Below are 16,391 nucleotides of genomic sequence, written 5' to 3' on the forward strand. Positions count from 1 at the left end.
CTTGGGGTAATTGTAATTGTAATCGTTAATCAGCTGTAATTGATTACTATTTTTCAAGTAATCAGTGTAATCATCAATCAGCCAAAAATCTGATTACATGTAATTTAATTTAATCAATTACTTTTCAAAATACACTGTAATCATGATTACTTTTTGATTACATTCTGATTACAATGACAAAAATCTAAAATTGTGTTTTTGGTCATTAAATGAACCTCTTTGTTATTCATATATATGATAAATTTTAAACATACTAAAATGGTTTGGTTACTTCAAGCATATCTACTTCAGTAAAAAATAAAGTAACAGTACTGAAAATTCATCATTAGCCTAAGCAGAGACATATAATACAATTATATATCTTTTTGGTAAAAGATATTGTACATACATGTATATTCATCGTTTTATAATGATCTTCATATTAATTTTTGATAATAACTGTTATATATTCAAGTAATACTTTTCTTTAACCCTGAATTATAATCTTTTGTTAATTTTTGTGATTTTTGTCAACTTTGAATTGACAGGTAGGAGACTAATTAATGTTTGTTTTTATTGCAATAACCAATTGAGTATAGCTGTAGGGAAATATATATGATAAAAGATAAATCAGACATGAAAATTTAGCGAATTAGCACATTAATTAAAAGTTGGACAAATATGTTGTTTAATTTTTTTTTGTATTTTGACTGGACATGTAAAATGCAATGATTTTTAGTACTTACATATTGTTTACAATTTGATTTAACATTTCTATTAAAATTTAACATAGTTTTAACTGGTAACTTTATTTCATCCATATTTAAACTTCCATAAACTGCAACTTGGAATACATATAAATTATGAAAGAGCGGTCAGAGGACAAACAAAAAACTCTTGATTATGATATATCTTTATTAAATTCCATTCAGAATAATTCAGAGATCATTGATAAAGTGTAATGAAATTTGGTGTTTATTTAAATAAATGAAATTTAATTTAAAGTTATCATTTTATAATTGAACCAAATGAAATACTTTCTCAAAAATGCTATAGTTATATTGAACATTTATTCATTCACATCATTCAAAATGTTTTGTTTTTAAATTCATTGTAATCAGATGTAATCATGATTACTTTGTCAATGTAATCATTAATTTAATCAGATACTTTCAGAAATGATGTAATCATTAATTTAATTTAATCGTACAAATGACAAAGTAATTGTAATTTAATCAATTACATTGAAAGTAATCGGACCCATCTCTGCATGACATATGAGATTATATAGCTATGACTTGCTTACGTTTTCAGGCGTAATGCTGACTTGGCATATGCGGTCATACAGTTCATCATGCAGTTAGACCTTAAGTCTTGATGAGATTTTCTGGTGTCATGCTGATGTGGCATTTGAGATTATACATTTGTATCTTAGAGGCTTTCTACCATATGAGATTAAACAGTTGTAAATTACTGAGGTTTTCTGTTGTCATATTAACATTGCATATGAGATTATACAGTTGTGATTTACAGAAGTTTTCTGGTGTCATGTTGACACATCATATGGGATTATAAAGTTTTCATTTATTGAGGTTTTCTTTTGTCAAAATTGCGACATGAGCATATACACAGTCTTCACGATGAACTGTTAAATTTGTAAGCCCGGAGCTCAATTTTTGAAATTTTTTAGTTAGATTCTGTTGGCCTGTAGATATGATTTCTACAGGCCCGCGAGCAATTTTACAAGCCTGGGCTGCCTGTGCTGCCATTCAACGTGAAGACTGCATACAGTTGTGACATACTAAAGATTTTTGGTGTCATCCTGACATGTGACATGTTAAATGAGATTTTACAGTTTTTACTTCCTGAGGTTTTCTGGTGTCATTGTGACATCACATATGAGATTAAATGTGACACCACAAATGGGATTGAAAGGTTGTGGCTTACAGAGGTTTCTGGTGTCATGCGAACTTGGCAATTTGAAATTATACAATTGTGAATTACTTGCGTTTTCTTGTGTCATGCGAACTTGGTATATGAAATTATACAGTTGTGACTTACTAAAGTTTTCTGGTGTCATTCTGACATGAGATATAGATTATATGCTTACAAGACATATGAGATTATAAAGTTGTGACTTACTGTGGTTTTCTGGTGTCATACTGAAATGGCATATGAGATTATAAAGCTGTGACTTAATGAGGTTTTCTTTTGTCATACTGATGTGGCATATGAGATTATAAAGCTGTGACTTACTGAGGTTTCTGGTGTCATACTGACGTGGCATATGAGATTATACAGTTGTAACTTACTGAGGTTTTCTGGTGTCATAAGGACAGGGCATATGAGATTATAAAGCTGTGACTTACTGAAGTTTTCTGGTGTCATACTGACATAGCATATGAGATTATAAAGCTGTGACTTACTGAGGTTTTCTGGTGTCATACAGACATGGCATAAGAGATTATAAGCTGTGACTTACTGAGGTTTTCTGGTGTCATACTGACGTGGCATATGAGATTATACAAGTGTGACTTACTGAGGTTTTCTGGTGTCATACTGACATGGCATATGAGATTATACAGTTGTGACTTACTATGGTTTTCTGGTGTCATACTGAAATGGCATATGAGATTATACAGTTGTGACTTACTGAGGTTTTCTGGTGTCATACTGACATAGCATATGAGATTATAAAGCTGTGACTTACTGAGGTTTTCTGGTGTCATACTGACGTGGCATATGAGATTATACAGTTGTAACTTACTGAGGTTTTCTGGTGTCATAAGGACAGGGCATATGAGATTATAAAGCTGTGACTTACTGAAGTTTTCTGGTGTCATACTGATGTGGCATATGAGATTAGAAAGCTGTGACTTACTGAGGTTTTCTGGTGTCATACAGACATGGCATAAGAGATCATAAAGCTGTGACTTACTGAGGTTTTTCTGGTGTCATACTGAAATGGCATATGAGATTATACAGTTGTGACTTACTGAGGTTTTCTGGTGTCATACTGACATAGCATATGGGATTATAAAGCTGTGACTTACTGAGGTTTTCTGGTGTCATACTGACGTGGCATATGAGATTATACAGTTGTAACTTACTGAGGTTTTCTGGTTTCATAAGGACAGGGCATATGAGATTATAAAGCTGTGACTTACTGAAGTTTTCTGGTGTCATACTGACATAGCATATGAGATTATAAAGCTGTGACTTACTGAGGTTTTCTGGTGTCATACAGACATGGCATAAGAGATTATAAGCTGTGACTTACTGAGGTTTTCTGGTGTCATACTGACGTGGCATATGAGATTATACAGTTGTAACTTACTGAGGTTTTCTGGTGTCATAAGGACAGGGCATATGAGATTATAAAGCTGTGACTTACTGAAGTTTTCTGGTGTCATACTGACATAGCATATGAGATTATAAAGCTGTGACTTACTGAGGTTTTCTGGTGTCATACAGACATGGCATAAGAGATTATAAGCTGTGACTTACTGAGGTTTTCTGGTGTTATACTGACGTGGCATATGAGATTATACAGTTGTGACTTACTGAGGTTTTCTGTTGTCATACTGACATGGCATATGAGATTATACAGTTGTGACTTACTGAGGTTTTCTGGTGTCATACTGACATGACATATGAGATTATACAGTTGTGATCTTTCCTTGTCCTCTATGAAGTCATACACTTGTTGATTAACCAGATCAGTCTGTAAAATATAAGATATACTTGTAGGTAAGTGAGGTTAGGGTGGTTCATTAGTAATGGGATGTGTCCACATAAAAAAAAAATAATTTCCATTCAACATTTTGAGTTTTTTTTAGGTTGATTTTAATATCAGTCAACCCTGGTGCTGACTTTCAAACTAAATTATGGTAGGATAACTTAGCTGGTTTAATGGTCAAGGCAAAGGTAGTGTAGTGTAGCAGTCAAAGAATCTAAGATGTGTATCCAAAATCAAATACTACTAAATATTTATTTTAAAAATTACAAAAAAAAACTGAATTAAATCTAACACACAGGCTAACAATGAATAAAGAAACAAGAACATCTTACAACACTTGGCTAAAAGAGATTAAAGATCAAGGTCTAACTTTGTCAGAAACCGCATTGGATTTTTTGTCTTTTTGTTTGTTTACACCTTTCAAATGTTGACTTTTTTTCTTAGCATTTTTTTCTTCAAAACTAAAAAAAAAAACCTTTCTTTCTATGACACATTCCTTTTTTAGTGTTGTTTTTTGTGTGTTTTTTTTTAAATTGATTAAATGTTTAAAATTTATTATAAATAAAGTTCAGCCATTTTAAAGGTTATATATTTAATTTTGAAAGAATTATCTACATAAGCCATGGAAGAGAAGACAGCTTGTGTAGCTTATCTTTCTTCTTTTTTTTTCTTCGTTCATTTTATCATTTCTACTTATCTGTCAGGAAAACAAATTAAGCAACACTTCACGACTGTTCACGGCACCCAAAATATTAATCCGACATGCTTTTTCCTTTCTGTCATGTAGTATTTGATACTTTAAACAAATTTAAGGTTACATTTGAGTGGGAAATGATAAAATCCACCTTGAATGTAGGTTGCATAGGAAAATGGGCAGTAATATAAACTAACTATTCTTACACCACTAGTATATCTTAAAATCTTGAGTTTGATTGGTCCATTAGAATATATTTCCTTGTTTTACTGTTCTATAGACCATGTTGCAGAAACTATTTCTGTCACCTATTTGAAAGCTATATATTTTCTATGTTCAGTGGACTGTGAAAATGGAGTAAAAACTCTTTTAGCATTAAAATTAGAAAGATCATATCATATCATAGGGATCATGTGTACTAAGTTTCAAGTTGATTGGACTTCACTTTCATCAAAAACTACCTCAACCAAAAACTTTAACCTGAAGCAGAACAGACGGATGAAGGAACCAACAGACACACAAACCAGAAAACATAATGCCCATAAATGAGGCATAAAAAATGAAACTGCTTCAGTGAGAATTGAACATAATTTTTAAGAGTTTATTTATGTGTCAACTAGGCAGCTGACTCATAAACATAACATAAATTTCCTTCAGACTTTGATTCAGTTTGATCCTAATATACCAGTTTACACATTAAAAACCTCTACAAAAATTATTAATAATCATATGATGTTATATATTTCAGTGGGTACAACACACACTTTTCAGGAATATCCCAATTTGTGATTTCCGGAGAAAAAAATATATGCTTCCTCTGTCTTACAAATTTTGAGATCTCTTCATTGTACCAAAATTACTCAATTTCTATTTATTGAAAAATTCACCTTCAATGGACCAAACTGTGAACAAAAACCAGACATGAAAATAATCTAATAAACAGTACGTCAAATTTTTTATAAAATGTTAATTAAGTGTTAAAAGATTTTTAATCAAATTTTCATCTGCTATATTGACATTAATGTTTGAAAAAAACTTTGAATGATAATTATACCTTATGTAAGAATCCTGGGTTTTGATTGGTTGATAGCCAGTGTATTTTTCACCAATTTACTGTTAACAAATGAATATCGTTCATTTTTTAACGCCGCCAGGGTATATGGAACCAGATGCTTCGCAGGGCGTAGCTTTATACGACCGCAGAGGTTGAACCCTGAACGGTTGGGGCAAGTATGGACACAACATTCAAGCTGGATTCAGCTCTAAATTTGGATTGTGATTAAATAGTTGACACAGCATAGGTTTCTGACACAGAATGAATGTGTTCTAATGAACTTAAAATTTTTGTTTTCTCTTAGAGCAATTCACTATGCTGTTGAATATTAATCCTCTCAAAAAAATGTTTGAAGAAATTTTCTTTTTTATTTATGAAATTTCAAATGAGAAAAATTGAACCCAATTTTTTTAATCACATCCCCCTTTCCCTTATTCCAAAACTAATCTCAATTAAAATTTCTAATGGAGTTTGCAACAATAACTACTCATTTAAATACATCATAAAATATTAAGATGTAAAAAAACTGCTTGTTATCACTGAATGGTAAAGATTATTTTAATTTATCAGTTGGTAGTAAAAAGTGAATATACATTGTATATTGTATATAACAAAGATTTAAGTTGATTCTGGACAAAGAAAGATAACTCCAATTAAAAAAAATCTTGCTATTGCACAATATTTTGCAATTAGATATTTCTTGCTTACTATTCTGGACAAAGAAAGATAACTCTAATTAAAAAAAAATTTGCTATTTCACAATATTGTGCAATTAGATATTTCTTGCCATTGCGCAATACTGTGCAATTGAAAAGACTTGCTATTGCACAATACTTAATATAATAATTTTAGATCCTGATTTGGACCAACTTGAAAACTGGGCCCATAATAAAAAATCTAAGTACATTTTTGGATTCAGCATATCAAAGAACCCCAAGATTTCAATTTTTGTTAAAATCAGACTAAGTTTAATTTTGGACCCTTTGGACTTTAGTGTAGACCAATTTGAAAACAGGACCAAAAATGAAGAATCTACATACACAGTTAGATTTGGTATATCAAAGAACCCCATTTATTCAATTTTTGATGAAATCAAACAAAGTTTAATTTTGGACCCCGATATGGACCAACTTGAAAACTGGGCCAATAATCAAGAATCTAAGTACATTTTTAGATTCAGCATATCAAAGAACCTAACTGATTCATTTTTTGTCAAAATCAAACTAAGTTTAATTTTGGACCCTTTGGACCTTAATGTAGACCAATTTGAAAACGGGACCAAAAGTTAAGAATCTACATACACAGTCATGACAGTTAGATTCGGCATATCAAAGAACCCCAATTATTCAATTTGGATGAAATCAAACAAAGTTTAATTTTGGACCCTTTGGGCCCCTTATTCTGTTGGGACCAAAACTCCCAAAATCAATACCAACCTTCCTTTTATGGTCATAAACCTTGTGTTTAAATTTCATAGATTTCTATTTACTTATACTAACGTTATGGTGCGAAAACCAAGAAAAATGCTTATTTGGGTCCCTTTTTGGCCCCTAATTCCTAAACTGTTGGGACCTAAACTCCCAAAATCAATACCAACCTTCCTTTTGTAGTCATTAACATTGTGTTTAAATTTCATTGATTTCTATTTACTTAAACTAAAGTTATTGTGCGAAAACCAAGAATAATGCTTATTTGGGCCCTTTTTTGGCCCCTAATTCCTAAACTGTTGAAACCAAAACTCCCAAAATCAATCCCAACCGTTCTTTTGTGGTCATAAACCTTGTGTCAAAATTTCATAGATTTCTATTAACTTAAACTAAAGTTATAGTGCGAAAACCAAGAAAATGCTTATTTGGGCCCTTTTTGGCCCCTAATTCCTAATATGTTGGGACCAAAACTCCCAAAATCAATACCAACCTTCCTTTTGTGGTCATAAACCTTGTGTTAAAATTTCATAGATTTCCATTCACTTTTACTAAAGTTAGAGTGCGAAAACTAAAAGTATTCGGACGACGACGACGACGACGACGACGCAGACGCCAACGTGATAGCAATATACGACGAAAAATTTTTCAAATTTTGCGGTCGTATAAAAAGGATATGCCTTTTTTACCCTCTCTGCCGTGGTATTTGCCAAAAAATACTCTATCCAACTGGACGCTTGTAACGTCACGATCATCCGGTGTAATTAAACAGATATAGCATGTTCTTGAGGGGTATTTGCAAAAAATACCAGTCTTGAGAATGAATTACCCTCACCTTATGGCTCGTGAAATTTAACATTCTCTCAACTGGTATTTTTGCAAATACCCCTCCTTAACATGATATATCTGTTTATGATCGATCGAAATAATGAAATTGTGAAAGTGTTTTTTGAAATTCAGTAAGCAATTTGTCCTTAATTTTCATTATTAATTAAAGACTTATAGACAATTCAAATGTTTTTAAGGATTTGAATTTCTATTATTTCCATTTCTTAAATGAATTTTTCTAAGCACTTTTAAGGATTTTATAGAGGTGAATCAACCTGGATAATACAAGAAAATTGCATCATAGTTTACTGATATATTTAAACAATTAATCCATAGTCAGCTCCAATACTAACTTTCTTAATAAAATTGAACTTTTCTTCAAATACATTTAAATAAGAAACACAATCAAATTTTTAAAATAGGAATTTAGCAAAAACAAAATAAATTGAATGAATCAGATTGTTATTGCCTCTTTCATAACAGAAACTTATATATCAATTTAGCAGATGTAAATTTGATTAAAACTCTTTTAACACTTAATTAACATTTAATAAAAAAAATTGACATACTGTTTATTAGTTATATTCATGTATGGTTTTTGTTCACAGTTTGGTCCTTTGAAGGTGATTTTAAATATTATCTGTATAATTGTTGGCCTTTTATAGTATCATACAATGCATTGAAATAGAGTGATCTGTTTGTGTGAGGTAAATATGGCTGTAAAATGCCTCTCAAACAATTTGAAACAGGCAGTATTATTAATTCAAACTGACTATTTTAGGATTTATGTAGGAACTTGTTAGATGGTCTTAATATTGTTTTATTTTAGGAAATTGTCAGTTGGTCTAAATGTTGATCAAGGAACTTGTCAGGTGGTTTAAATAGTTTTTATTTCAGTGGTCTTAATATTATTTTATTTTAGGACCTTGTATGGTGGTCTAAATATTGATTTATTCAAGAACTTATCAGGTTGTTATATTATACATTGGCCTCAGTGAATATCAGTTTTTCAAAAGTCAATAAAACCACACATTTACTTCATCAAAAGACAGTAATTGTTTTATTGCATATTCCGAGAGAAATGTATGTAATGGAAAATATTTATCAAAAGCAATTATTGTACATCAAACGTTTTTTTACCAAATTATACACGTACAAGCATGCAATGTTTGTGTGGTGAATATGCTTATTTATTCAAAATCCCATTCATATAGAAAAACCTACTAAAGTTTTAGTAATATGGAATAAATTGATTTATTTCAGGAACTTTTCAGTTGGTCTGCAAATAATTTTTATTTCCAGGTAGTCTAAATGTTTTACAAAGAATTTGTTAGGTGGTCTAAATATTGTTTTTATTTTAGGAACATGTCGGGTGGTCTAAATGTTTTTCTAGAAATTTGTTATGCGGTCTGAATATTGTTTAATAATAAATAAATAAATAAATATTATTACATGCATTTACATGAGTCTACCTGAGTGTACCTGTCATATGAATGAGTGCAAAAGTAATGATTTACCCCCGCAAATGTAATGCTAATTCACACTAACATAATGCACTGCTTTTAAGGTGGTATTCAAATTTTTTCATTACTTTGTACGGTGGTCTACATATTGTTTTTTAAGGCACTTGTCAGGTGGTCTTAAATGTTTTTTCCATGACTTTATGGAGTGGTCTAAATTATTTTTAAGGGACTTTTCAGGTGGTCGAAATGGTTTTTGAGGCACTTGTCAGTTGGTATAAATTTTTTCATGACTTTGTCAGGTGGTCATAAATGTGTTTTCATGACTTTGTCAGGTGGTCTAAACCGTTTTTCAAGACTTTGTATGGTGATCTTAAATGTTTTTTCATGACTTTGTCAGATGGTCTAAACCATTTTTCAAGACTTTGTATGGTGGTCTAAAAATGTGTTTTCATGACTTTTTCAGGTGTTCTAAATATTTTTTCATGACTTTGTTAGGTGTCCTAAATATTTTTTCATGACTTTGTCAGGTGATCTTAAATGTTTTTTTTCATGACTTTCTCATGTGGTCTCAAATGGTGTTCTTTCATGACTGTTAGGTGGTCTCAAATGGGTTTTTTCATGACTTTGTCAGGTGGTCACAAATGTTTTTTCGTGACTTTGTCAGGTGGTCTCAAATGTTTTTTCATGATTTTGTCAGGTGGTCTCAATTGGTTTTTTATGACTTTGTCAGGTGGTCTCAATTGTTTTTTTTATGACTTTGTCAGGTGGTATAAATGATATACTTACAGGTAGATGTCCCAGTAAAGATGTTATACTTTCTGATGCATAAACAATGTTTCCTTGCTGATTAAACACTAACAGACAACTGTCTTGTGCCTAAAAAAAAAATTATATATGAAAGCAAAACCTTTATCTTAATCTTTCACTTAGCTTGCATTAAGTAGTTAAATTAAGTTGTAAAAAAAGATACCAAAGGAACCAGGAGCAACACAACTACCTTTCACATTCAATCAATGATAACTGCCCTTTTTCCAAACAAATAAAATTGAGAATGGAAATGGGGAATGTGTCAAAAAGACAACAACCCCACCATAGAAAAGACAACAGCAGAAGGTCACCAACAGGTCTTCAATGTAGAGGCCCGGAGGCCTCCTTCAGCTGGCCCATAAACAAATATATACTCTTGTGGACAGTTGTCTCATTGGCAATCATACCTCATCTTCTTTTTTATAAAGTACAGTTAACATGCTAAAGTACTCTTTTAAAAATCAGTTTTACCCATTAGCACCTATGCATTTCCTGGACAGTTTTTGATAGAAACACCTGTCAAGATTTATATTATATTCTTATATATACTCTTCATAGATAGTTCAAGTCAGGAAATGAATAGTGTTAATAGATTACATGTCAATCAGGGAGGAAATCAAACATGTAAGACATTTGTAAGTCAGTTATTCAACAATGTCTAAATATCCCTTGTAAAAGGGAATTTCTACTTTTCAATCAGCCAAATAAAAATGGACAGTAAAAAAGAATTCCAAACATAACATAATTGGAAAAAATATTAAAGTTCACAAAGGTAATCAAAATAAAAAAAACCTTTCATATAAACCATGTGACCATATGCAAACAAATATATAAATAAATTGAAAATATGTCCATGTGACACAGATAATACCCCCGCTTGCATATAGCTTATAAAGGGACCAAACTAGAGAACAGTTAAAGTGATGCTATCCAAATGTGTACTTCATCTGTGTTTTGTGGTAATATGCATTGTGTATAAGTTTTATGATATTTGGACGAGGCAAACTTAAGTTAGAGAACAGAAACTTGCCATGGTGTGGGAAAAATAACACACACAACACAGGGTCCAGATAATCTGATTTGGTACAGGCATGAAATGTGATGAGATTTAAGCAGTTTAACAAGGTTACAAATTCCCCCTTTCCACATCTATATCTACTTCAAATGGATCTAGAGCCTGACTACACAATTATGTGAAGTTTGAAGTGCACACAAACATCTACTTTTACATTCATGTACCTAGATCTGGATAACTTGTAAGCAGTCACAACTTACAAATTTAAATAAAACATGTTTTTCTTACAAAATTAAAAACAGCCAGAAATCAAAGCAGTAATTTGGGGAAGTAGACAGTATATATGTGATCTTTAAAATTTATTTTTATTAATCAAGTTGTTCTGGCATCAGATGTAGTTCATAGTTTGAACTTGAAGACTGAGCATTTAAATCTGTGGTTTGTTCCTTGCTTGTGCTTGCATCCTTAAACAATACATCACTACATATGAAAGGACAGTCCAATGGTTGTGCATGTCATAATTTAAATAAAGTCTACAGCAAACAAAGCAAACTACAACATCAACAAGAACAGTATCTGATATACAGACAGAGGCAGATCCAAGTTTGGGACCCCTCCCCCCTTTGATCCTGAGTTGGAACCCCCCTTTTGTTGTCTGGATCCGCCCCTGACAGTAAAAACACTATTCATATTGGACCATTTCCTTTAATACTAATAGTTCTTAATATATTACCTCTAGCATAAGGTGCATGAATTCATCGTTAGATAGAAATGATGGTTTCCAGTTCTCTTTGATTTCATGGGTCTTTGCCTGTACTGCAGTCTCTACAAAATAATACAATGGCTGTTTAAATACCAATTTAATATCGTTATTATTTTTCTTTCATTCTATACATGCTATAGTGTTGAAGACATTTTTAAATCTTGATGGCTTTTTTTGTACATTGCTCAGCAAGATGGTATAAAATAATCTTAGTAACACTTGGCTTAATTAACTAATGTAGTAAACTAATGATTATAATGTAACATGGTATGTGACGTTACTTTTGATTGGATATATAACCATGATAACCTCTGCTGCCACTTCTAGGTTGATGAGTCATAAGCAACAACATTGCATAATTAGTGTATAGTCAATATTTTTAGGATAATCTTAATGCAATATTTAGCCTTTCCATTTTTCCTTAATTTCAGTTACTGTGATTGGTAGCTTAGCCTTATACTTTAGGAAGAAATATTATTGATTATTTCCTTGGCAATAGCACCCATGTTGTCCTATCCCATAATGCTACACTAGAAAGTCTCAAAATCATATTTTAATGTCTCTGTGATGGACAAATAATTCTTCAACAACGCAGAAATATATCTTTAAAATACCTTGATAGTTCCTGAGATATGAAATCGTTGATTTAAGAACCGTAGACTTGTCCATTTTCTTGGAATTAGTTGCTGATACCATTGAACAAAGTTCATGGACCAACATATTGAACTGGTCTCTCCTCTTCTTCTCACTGAGGTTACGGTTAACCCTAGAACAAAAACAGAAAATCTGACAATATGATCTCATGTATCATTAGAAATAAGATTAGAATGTAATACAAGAAAAGTTGAGGGTTTTTAATTTGTTGGTTTACAGATATGCAAACCACAATCTGATTTTTAGAGTAAAATAAAAATCAAGTTTAATTTCCTGCTATTTTTGTTCTTGCCAAAACTTCTAAATATATCATCCCTCAAGTATAAATGAAAACTCTCCTACATCGAAGTGTTAACCTTCAAACCATATATATCATTTATATGTAAACAGATATTATTACACATCCACTGCTGGGTCTGTGAGTTAAAAATAGCCATTAGCAGCTGATATTAATGAATTGTTGTTTAAAAAATTCAATTATACTTTTTATAGAAAGGAACATACATAAAAAGTTCTATAAAAAAAATATTTTATTTTAATTTTGTCTTCATTTAGTTTAAATTTTATTCCAAAACATTTTTGAGGGTTTTCACTATGGGGAGTACATGAGTTCTGGACTCATGATAACCTGTTTGGATGCATCATTCAATTACATTTGTACTCTAAAAAAAATAATAAATTTGGTTCATTTTTTAACATTAATTTATTTCAATGATATAGATTAAACAGTCCAAATGAGAATGACAGTAAAGTTAAGTTGCAGAAATTGAATCTAAGTTCAAATCAACAAACATAATCAAATTTGACACATAGTACAGGGTTCTCACTAAGGCGAGTCCATGAGTCCTGGACTCATCAAAATCTGTCTGGACTCACCATTTTCAAAACTGAGGAGTCCACAGATGCATCAAGATTGAAATATTGTATATAAACTGAACACAGTTAAACACGAATATCATCATTTTATAGCAAAAGTTTAAAAGTGATCTGAATTTAATGTCATTTCATTGCTCTATAAGAATATGGAGACTATAATATTACATTATATTGCAATAAATTATTTTCTTCTAGCTGTTGGACTCATCATGGCCAAAAATGACGAGTCCCTGGACTCACCTTCAAAAATCCTAAACGAGAACCCTGATAGTATGAAACAACAACCATTAACCTATAGGCTCTTGACTTGGAATAAGCACACACAGAATGATGCTAGCTAAACATGTTTTTCTAAGCCCTCACCTTCCCCAACCTGGGAGAGTGGTGCAACCACACAAGACAAGAACAAACTATAATAAACTGTAAACTCAGAGATATGTCTCATGATCACCTTTTCCTTATTTTGATAGTAAAAGCAAATGTTGAAAACAAAATATTAAGACATTAACAATTAAGTTATGTAATTGTATCAATAAACCAATTTTTTTCAAGAGGTTTCTGTCATTGGCCTTCTTCAGTTCTATTTCTCCTCAGTCTTGAAAAAAATTGGTTTATTGATACAATTATATAAAGTATGTTCCCCATTGGAATTTTGAAAACAAGGAATTAAGTTATGCACAATATTCAAAGTCAATGAATATCATTTATATTTATGAAATCTGAAATGAGAAAAATTAACCCCCCACCCCCCCACAAATATTTTTCACACACCCCCTTTCCCTTATTCCAAAACTGATCTCAATTCAAATTTCTAATGGAGTTTGCAACAATAACTACTCATTTAAATACATCATAAAATATTAAAATGTTAAAAAAGTGCTTGTTATCACTGAATGGTAAAGATTGTTTTAATTTATCAGTTGGTAGTAAAAGTGAATATACATTGTATATTGTGTAAAACAATGATTTAAAAAGTTGATTCAACTACTATTCTGGGCAAAGAAAGATAACTCCAATTAGATATTTCTTGCTTTTGCGCAATACTGTGCAATTGAAAATACTTGCTATTGCACCATACACAGTGCAATTGAAGATTTCTTGCTATTGCGCAATACTGTGCAATTGAAAATTTCTTGCTATTGCACAATACTGTGCAATTGAAGATTTCTTGCTTTTGCTGAATACTGTGCTAATTTGCACAATACTTAATATAATAATTTTGGATCCTGATTTGGACCTACTTGAAAACTTGGCCCATAATCAAAAATTAAAGTACATGTTTAGATTCAGCATATCAAAGAACCCCAAGAATTAAATTTTTGTTAAAATCAAACTTAGTTTAATTTTGGACCCCCTTTGGACTTTGATGTAGACCAATTTGAAAATGGGACCAAAAATCAAGAATCTGCATACACAGTTAGATTTGTCATATCAAAGAACCCCAATTATTCAATTTTTGATGAAATCAAACAAAGTTTCATTTTGGATCCTTTGGGCCCCTTATTCCTAAACTGTTGGGACCAAAACTCCCAAAATCAATCCCAACCTTCCTTTTGTGGTCATATACCTTGTGTTTAAATTTCATTGATTTCTATTTACCTATACTAAAGTTATGGTGCAAACCAAGAAAAATGCTTATTTGGGCCCCTTTTTGTTCCCTTATTCCTAAACCGTTGGAACTAAAACTCCCAAAATCAATCCCAACCTTCCTTTTGTGGTCATAAACCTTGTGTCAAAATTTCATAGATTTGTATTTACTTAAACTAAAGTTATAGTGCGAAAACCTAGAAAATGCTTATTTGGGCCCTTTTTGGCACCTAATTCCTAAACTGTTGGGACCAAAACTCCCAAAATCAATCCCAACCTTCCTTTTAAGGTCATAAACCTTGTGTTTACATTTCATAGTTTTCTATTTACTTATACTTAAGTTATGGTGCGAAAACCAAGAAAAATGCTTATTTGGGTCCCTTTTTGGCCCCTAATTCTTAAACTGTTGGGACCTCAACTCCCAAAATCAATCCTTTTGAGTTCATAAACCTTGTGTTTAAATTTCATGGATTTCTATTTACTTAAATTTAAGTTATTGTGCGAAAACCAAGAATAATGCTTATTTGGGCCCTTTTTTGGCCCCTAATTCCTAACCTTCCTTTTGTGGTCATGAACCTTGTGTGTAAATTTCATAGATTTCTATTTACTTAAACTAAAGTTATAGTGCGAAAACCAAAAGTATTCGGACGACGACGTGATACCAATATACGATCAAAAAATTTTCAATTTTTGCGGTCATATAAAAAAAGATTATTTATGGGTAAACTGATTTTAAGATATTCTTTACATTTTCACAGTGTCCCAAAGTTTTCATACAATTAGATATATACTAGTATATAATATATTCATATGATGACTTTAATTGCAACAATCAATCCGTTCTTGCTTGATAATTATAACAGTGGATTCCATTGAGTGTGTAGCCAAAGGTAATATCTTAATATCTTTGGATAGCTTGCTTGTTAGCTGAACCGTGAAGTCATTGTTAGGTCAGGTAAACTACCCTACTTTAAGAATAGACTAGTCCAACAGAAAACCCATCGATCTGTCTGTTGGACTATGATACTTCGAAAGGAGGGTAGTAAACCTGACCTTATAATGACTTCACGGTTCAGCTAACAAGCAAGCTAACCAAGGATATTACCTTTCGCTACACACTCAATGGAATCTGCTGTAATAATTCCAACATCACTAAAACAGACTCTATAAAATGTTCTTTTTTTTTAACCAAGTCTATAATATTAAAAGATTGGAACTTCATTTTTGTATTATTTCATTTTTTGGGTCATGATTTTTTATCTTTGAAAATTATGGCTATTCTGTAACTGTATTCTGGACATTGCTCTTTTCTGTAATTAGTAATTCTTTTTAACAAATTCTTAAATTTTTGCAGTTATTCTTTGTGATTAAGAATCCTTATATATTTTTTTGCCTATTATTCTCTATTCTGTAAACATCATCCACAACTCGTATACATGTATTTACATTATACTGGAGAATCATAACAGGTGACTCTTTTCCTTAGGTTAAAATATGTTTTTTTGTTG

At 31.5% G+C, this 16,391-nt stretch overlaps 1 protein-coding gene across 1 annotated transcript in view; it reads right to left on the reverse strand.

The window, feature by feature from the left end:
- Positions 1 to 16,391, reverse strand: part of LOC143042479 (circadian locomoter output cycles protein kaput-like) — a 53,574-nt gene that overhangs the window by 20,812 nt on the left and 16,371 nt on the right. The window contains exons 3-6 of the mRNA XM_076214786.1: positions 12,381 to 12,532; positions 11,737 to 11,828; positions 9,968 to 10,057; positions 3,601 to 3,703 (exon numbers count right to left, since the gene is read on the reverse strand). Of these exons, the coding sequence (XP_076070901.1) occupies positions 3,601 to 3,703; positions 9,968 to 10,057; positions 11,737 to 11,828; positions 12,381 to 12,532 (437 nt within the window). The remainder of the gene's footprint in view (positions 1 to 3,600; positions 3,704 to 9,967; positions 10,058 to 11,736; positions 11,829 to 12,380; positions 12,533 to 16,391) is intronic.

This window comes from Mytilus galloprovincialis, chromosome 8 (assembly GCF_965363235.1).
Source record: "Mytilus galloprovincialis chromosome 8, xbMytGall1.hap1.1, whole genome shotgun sequence".
Lineage (NCBI taxonomy): Eukaryota > Metazoa > Mollusca > Bivalvia > Mytilida > Mytilidae > Mytilus > Mytilus galloprovincialis.